The sequence below is a fragment of the Melospiza melodia genome, unplaced genomic scaffold, assembly GCF_035770615.1.
Source record: "Melospiza melodia melodia isolate bMelMel2 unplaced genomic scaffold, bMelMel2.pri scaffold_347, whole genome shotgun sequence".
In the NCBI taxonomy this organism is placed as follows: Eukaryota; Metazoa; Chordata; class Aves; order Passeriformes; family Passerellidae; genus Melospiza; species Melospiza melodia.
Window position 1 is genome coordinate 1 of NW_026948667.1, and position 6,899 is coordinate 6,899.

The 6,899-nt window shown below is 56.5% G+C and overlaps 1 protein-coding gene across 1 annotated transcript; it reads left to right on the forward strand.

Moving 5' to 3' along the window:
• Window positions 1-1,034: 1,034 nt before the first annotated feature.
• On the forward strand, window positions 1,035-6,450 carry LOC134434327 (succinate dehydrogenase cytochrome b560 subunit, mitochondrial-like). Its single transcript, XM_063183002.1, has 4 exons — window positions 1,035-1,135; window positions 3,124-3,185; window positions 4,364-4,527; window positions 6,289-6,450. Exons 1-4 carry the CDS (start codon window positions 1,068-1,070, stop codon window positions 6,391-6,393), a joined length of 399 nt encoding a protein of 132 aa, XP_063039072.1. The 5' UTR covers window positions 1,035-1,067; the 3' UTR covers window positions 6,394-6,450.
• The last annotated feature ends 449 nt before the right edge of the window (window positions 6,451-6,899 follow it).

The following is a 6,899-nucleotide window of genomic DNA, read 5'->3' on the forward strand; positions in this document are numbered from 1 at the left end:
TTCCTCATTTTTTCCTCATTTTTTCCTCATTTTTTCCTCATTTTCCCCATTTCCCCTCTTTCCCAGGGATCCGGGCCATTCCCAATCCCATTTCCCCGTTGTTCCCATTTATTCCCTTTTCCCCCCAAATTTTTAAACATTTCCCATTTATTTCCCCATTTCCCCCCAGTTTTCCCTTTTTCCCCCCCCCTCAGGTTTTCCCATTTTTCCCAATTTTTCAATTTTTTTTTCTCTCTTTTCCAGGGGTTTGGGGCGGCGCTGCCTCCTGGCCCGGCTGGGGCCCGGCCCCACCCTGCACCAGTGAGAGACTGGGATGGACTGGGACCAAACTGGGATGGACTGGGAGTGACTGGGATGGACTGGGATGGACTGGGAGGGACTGGGATGGACTAGGAGGGACTGGGATGGACTGGGATGGACTGGGACCAAACTGGGATGGACTGGGATGGACTGGGAGTGACTGGGATGGACTGGGGTGGACTGGGACCAAACTGGGATGGACTGGGGTGGAACTGGGATGGAATTGGGATGGACTGGGGGGGACTGGGATGGACTGGGACCAAATTGGGAGGGACTGGGATGGACTGGGACCAGACAGGGATAGACTGGGATGGAATTAGGAGCAACTGGGAGGGACTGGGATGGACTGGGACCAAACTGGGAGGGACTGGGAGGGACTGGAAGGGATTTTGGGGGTTTGGGTGTTTCTGAGCGTTTCCTTTGGGTGTTTTTCTGGGGTTTGGGTGGATTTAGGATTTTTTGGGGTTTGGGGTGGATTTAGGATTTTTTGGGGTTTGGGGTGGATTTAGGATTTTTTGGGGTTTGGGGTGGATTTAGGATTTTTTGGGGTTTGGGGTGGATTTAGGGTTTTTTTGGGTTCAGTCCCTTTCTCTCCCCCAGGTCCATCCCCATGGGCACCACGAGATGCCATGGGTCAGGGTTTGGGTTTATGGGTTTTTTTTGGGGTGAGTTAAGGTTTTTTAGGGGTTTTTTGGGGTTTTTTGGGTCGGGTTCAGGCTCTGTCTCTGCCCCAGGGCCGTCCCCATGGGCACCACGGCCCGGAGGAGATGAGGAGGTTCTGGGAGAGGAACGAGCGCTCGGGGCGACCCCTGTCCCCCCATGTCAGCATCTACAAGTGAGAGACCCCCCCAAAAACACCCCAAAACCAGTCAAACCCCCCTGAACCTGCCCAAAACTGCCCCAAAACCACTCAAACAGCCCCTGAACCTGCCCAAAACCACCCCAAAAACACCCCAAAACCACTCAAACCCCGCTGAACCAGCCCAAAACCACCCCAAAAACACCCCAAAACCACTCAAACCGCCCCTAAACCTGCCCAAAACCACCCCAAAACTGCCCCAAAACACCCCAAAACCACTCAAACCGCTCCTAAACCTGCCCAAAACCACCCCAAAAACACCCAAAAACCACTCAAACTGCCCCTAAACCTGCCCAAAACCAGCCAGGGAACCCCCAAATCACCCCAAAACTGCCCCAAAACCACTCAAACTGCCCCTAAACCTGCCCAAAACCACCCCAAAACTGCCCCAAAACACCCCAAAACCACTCAAACCGCTCCTAAACCTGCCCAAAACCACCCCAAAAACACCCAAAAACCACTCAAACTGCCCCTAAACCTGCCCAAAACCAGCCAGGAACCCCCAAATCACCCCAAAACCAGCCCCAAAACCACTCAAACTGCCCCTAAACCTGCCCAAAACCACCCCAAAACTGCCCCAAAACACCCCAAAACCACTCAAACCGCTCCTAAACCTGCCCAAAACCACCCCAAAAACACCCCAAAACCACTCAAACCGCCCTGAACCAGCCCAAAACCACCCCAAAAACACCCCAAAACCACTCAAACCACCCCTAAACCAGCCCAAAACTGCCCCAAAACACCCCAAAAGCAGCCAGAGAACCTCAAAATCACCCTAAAACCTGCCCAAAACTGCCCCAAAACTGCTGAAACTGCCCCTAAACCAGTCCAAAACTGCTCCAAAACCGCCCTAAACCAGCCATCATCACCCCAAAACCACTCCAAATCACCCCAAAACCAGCCCAGAACAAGCTGGGAACCCCCAAAATCACCCTGGAAACTTCAAAATGGACCCATGAACCCCAAATCCACCCTAAATTCACCCTGGGGCACTGCAAATTCACAAAAAAAAAAAAAAAAATCACCCCTAGGAACCCCAAATTCACTCCAGACCACCCTAAAATTCCCCAAATTCACCCCAGGCCACTCCAAATAATCCCCCAAATTTCCCCTAAATCCCCCAAATTCACCCCAGGCTGCCCCAAATTCCACCCAAAATGCCCCAATCCCCCCGTTTCTGTGGGTTTTGGGGTGACCCCCACCCCATTCCTGTGGGTTTAGGGGTGCCCCCCAGCCCGTTCCTGTGGGTTTTGGGGTGCCCCCAGCCCCGTTCCTGTGGGTTTTGGGGTGACCCCACCCCATTCCTGTGGGATTTGGGGTGCCCCCACCCAATTCCTGTGGGTTTTGGGGTGCCCCCCACCCCATTCCTGTGGGATTTGGGGTGCCCCCCACCCATTCCCTTGGTTTTGGGGTGCCCCCAGCCCCGTTCCTGTGGGATTTGGGGTGCCCCCAGCCCATTCCCAGGGTTTTGGGGTGACCTCAGCCCCGTTCCTGTGGGATTTGGGGTGACCCCCACCCCATTCCTGTGGGTTTAGGGGTGCCCCCAGCCCGTTCCTGTGGGTTTTGGGGTGACCTCAGCCCCGTTCCTGTGGGTTTAGGGGTGCCCCCAGCCCGTTCCTGTGGGATTTGGGTGACCCCAGCCCATTCCCTTGGTTTTGGGGTGCCCCCAGCCCCGTTCCTGTTGGATTTGGGGTGACCCCAGCCCATTCCCTTGGTTTTGGGGTGCCCCCAGCCCCGTTCCTGTTGGATTTGGGGTGACCCCACCCCATTCCTGTGGGTTTTGGGGTGCCCCCAGCCCATCCCCAGGGTTTTGGGGTGCCCCCAGCCCATCCCCAGGGTTTTGGGGTGCCCCCAGCCCCGTTCCTGTTGGATTTGGGGTGCCCCCACCCCATCCCCAGGGTTTTGGGGTGCCCCCAGCCCATTCCTGTGGGTTTTGGGGTGACCCCAGCCCGTTCCTGTTGCAGGTGGTCGCTGCCCATGGCCATGTCCATCACGCACCGCGGCACCGGCGTCGCCCTCAGCCTCGGTGGGTGGGCACTGGGGACACCTGGGGACACCTGGGGACCCTTTGCCAGGTGTATCCCTGTTCTCCCTGATGGGCTCTGTCCCCATTCCAGGTGTATCCCTGTTCTTGACATGTCCCTCCCCTGTCCCCAGCTGTGTCCCTGTCCCTGACAGGTGTCCCTGTTGTCCCCAGGTGTGTCCCTGTCCCTGACAGGTGTGTCTGTCCCTGTCCCCAGCTGTGTCCCTGTCCCTGACAGGTGTGTCTGTCCCCCCCAGCTGTGTCCCTGTCCCTGACAGGTTTATCTGTCCCCAGGTGTGTCCCTGTCCCTGACAGGTGTCCCTGTTGTCCCCAGCTGTGTCCCTGTCCCTGACAGGTGTGTCTGTCCCTGTCCCCAGGTGTGTCCCTGTTCTCGGTGGCTGCCCTGCTGCTCCCTGAGCAGTTCCCCCATTACCTGGCCCAGGTGTATCCCTGTCCCCAGCTGTGTCCCTGTCCCTGACAGGTGTATCCCTGTCCCAGCTGTGTCCCTGTCCTGACAGGTGTCCCTGTTGTCCCCAGGTGTGTCCCTGTCCCTGACAGGTGTGTCTGTCCCTGTCCCCAGGTGTGTCCCTGTCCCCAGCTGTGTCCCTGTCCCTGACAGGTGTCCCTGTCCCCCCCAGGTGTGTCCCTGTCCCTGACAGGTTTATCTGTCCCCAGCTGTGTCCCTGTCCCTGACAGGTGTGTCTGTCCCTGCTGTCCCCAGGTGTGTCCCTGTCCCCAGCTGTGTCCCTGTCCCTGACAGGTGTCCCTGTTGTCCCCAGGTGTGTCCCTGTTCTCGGTGACCGCGCTGCTGCTCCCTGAGCAGTTCCCCCATTACCTGGCCCAGGTGTATCCCTGTCCCTGTCCCCTCCAGCTGTGTCCCTGTCCCTGACAGGTGTATCTGTCCCTCCAGGTGTGTCCCTGTCCCTGACAGATGTATCCCTGTCCCCAGGTGTGTCCCTGTCTCCTCCAGCTGTGTCCCTGTCCCTGACAGGTGTGTCTGTCCCTGCTGTCCCCAGGTGTATCCCTGTCCCCAGCTGTGTCCCTGTCTCCTCCAGCTGTGTCCCTGTCCCTGACAGGTGTGTCTGTCCCTGTTGTCCCCAGCTGTGTCCCTGTCCCTGACAGGTGTATCTGTCCCCTCCAGGTGTGTCCCTGTCCCTGACAGGTGTCCCTGTTGTCCCCAGGTGTGTCCCTGTTCTCGGTGGCCGCCCTGCTGCTCCCTGAGCAGTTCCCCCATTACCTGGCCCAGGTGCGGGCGCTCAGCCTGGGCCCCACCCTCGTGTGCTCGGCCAAGTTCCTGCTGGCCCTGCCCCTGTGCTACCACACCTGGAACGGCGTCCGCCACCTGGTGAGGCCCCGGGCCACCTGCAGTGGGGACAGCGGGTGACAGTGGGGTGGCACCGGGTTGTGCCACCTGCCCGGGTTTTGAGATCGGGAAGGGATTTTGGGAACGGCACAGAAATGTTGGGAGGGGTTTGATGGGAGCTCGTTCCAGAGCATCCCACTGGGAGCTGTGCACCTGGAATGTCCCCAGGAGCCCTTTTGGGGACAGCAGGTGACAATGGGGTGGCACCGGGGTGTCCCCCCCCATCCAGGTTCCTGGGATCAGGGAGGAATTTTGGGAATGGCTCAAAAGATTGGGAATGGCTGGAGGGGTTTGATGGGAGCCAATTCCAGTGTGGAACTGGGAATTGGGCACCTGGGATGTCCCTTTGGGGACAGCAGGTGACAATGGGGGTGGCACCGGGGTGTCCCACCTGCCTGGGTCTCCATGAGATTGAAGAGGAATTTTGGGAAAGGCTCAAAAGGTCGGGAATGGCTGGAGGGGTTTGATGGGAGCCCATCCCAGTGTGGAACTGGGAATTGTGCACCTGGGATGTCCCTTTGGGGACAGCAGGTGACAATGGGGTGGCACCAAGGTGTTCCCCCCGCCATCCAGGTTCCTGGGATCAGGGAGGAAGTTTGGGAATGGTTTTGGCAGGGGTTTTATGGGAGCCCATCCCAGTGCTCCCAGTTTGGAACTGGGACTGTCGGGGAGAGCTGGGGGTGCTCCAGGGCTGGGATTTTCTGGGGTTTTGGGAAATCTGGGATTTGGGAATTGCGGATTTGTGGAATTCCCGGGGAGGGGATCGACCCCCCCTGGGGTTTGGGGAGGCTTCAGGGTTTTCCACATTATGGGAATGATGGGAATGGGAATAATGGGAATAATGGGAATGGGAATAATGGGAATAATGGGAATGGGGAGAGTGGGAATGGGAACTGGGGAGAGTGGGATTAATGGGAATAATGGGAATGAGGGAAGTGGGAATAATGGGAATGGGAATAATGGGAATAATGGGAATAATGGAATGATAGGAATGGGAATAATGATAGGAATGGGAATAATGGGAATGATGGGAATGGGAATAATGGGAATAATGGGAATGATGGGAATGATGGGAATGGGGAGAATGGGAATAATGGGATCTGGGGAGAGTGGGATTAATGGGAATAATGGGAATAATGGGAATGAGGAAAGTGGGAATAATGGGAATGATGGGAATGGGAATAGTGGGAATAATGGGAATGGGAATAATGGGAATTATGGGAATTATGGAATAATGGGAATGGGAATAATGAGAATAATGGGAATAATGGAATGGGAATAATGGGAATAATGGGAATGGGGAGAGTGGGAATGGAACTGGGGAGAGTGGGATTAATGGGAATAATGGGAATGAGGAAAGTGGGAATAATGGGACATGATGGGAATGGGAATAGTGGGAATGGGAATAATGGGAATGGGAAGAGGGGATAGGAATGGGAGAATGGGGAGGGGATGGAATGGGAAGGCAGCAGGAACTGGGATGAGAGAGGGTGGGATAACTGGGATAAAAGGGAGTGGGAACTGGGATAAAAGTGGGAAAGGGGAGAGGGGATGGGAAAAAGGACGGGAAAAAGGGGATGGAAATGGGAATTGAGAAAAGGGGATGGGGATGGGGACAGGGGATGGAAAAAGGGGAATAGAAAATGGGAACACGGAGCTGGGAACGGGGAGCAGGGCGGGGAGTGGGAGCCGTGTCCCGGCTCTGGGGACAGGGTGACACCGCTGTCCCCGCTGTCTCCGCAGGCCTGGGACCTGGGCAAGGGGCTGAAGCTGCCGCAGGTGACGCAGTCGGGGCTGCTGGTGCTGGCCCTGACCGTGCTGTCCTCGGCCGCGCTGGCGGCGCTGTGACAGCCCCGGGGCCTCCCCAGATCCTGGAATCCCAAAATCCAGGAATCCCAAAATCCCGAAATTCCAAATCCTGGGAATCCCAAAATCCCGGAATCCCTAAATCCCGAAATTCCAAATTCTGGGAATCCCAAAATCCTGGGAATCCCTAAATCCCGGGAATCCCAAAATCCTGGAATCCTGGGAATCCCAAAATCCCGGAATCCCAGAATCCCGGGAATCCCAAAATCCCAAAATCCCGAAATCCTGGGAATCCCGGGAATCCCAAAATCCCAGAATCCCAAATCCTGGAATCCCGAAATCCCAAAATCCCGGCATTCCTGGGAATCCCGAAATCCTGGAATCCCACCCCTCCCATCCCCCTCCCCAAAATCCTAGGAATCCAGAATCCCGAAATCCTGGAATCCTGGAAATCCCAAATCCTGGAATCCCAGGAATCCCAAAATCCCAAAATTCCAAATTCCTGGAATCCCAAAATCCCGGAATCCCGGGAATCCCAAAATCCGGGA

What these genes read in the sequence shown, in the direction of transcription:
- LOC134434327 (XM_063183002.1), top strand. Translation starts at nt 1,068, where the DNA reads ATGAGGAGGTTCTGGGAGAGGAACGAGCGCTCGGGGCGACCCCTGTCC. An exon ending in CCCCATGTCAGCATCTACAA is followed by an intron (nt 1,136 to 3,123) that starts GTGAGAGACCCC and finishes TTCCTGTTGCAG; the next exon opens with GTGGTCGCTGCCCATGGCCA. An exon ending in GGAACGGCGTCCGCCACCTG is followed by an intron (nt 4,528 to 6,288) that starts GTGAGGCCCCGG and finishes CTGTCTCCGCAG; the next exon opens with GCCTGGGACCTGGGCAAGGG.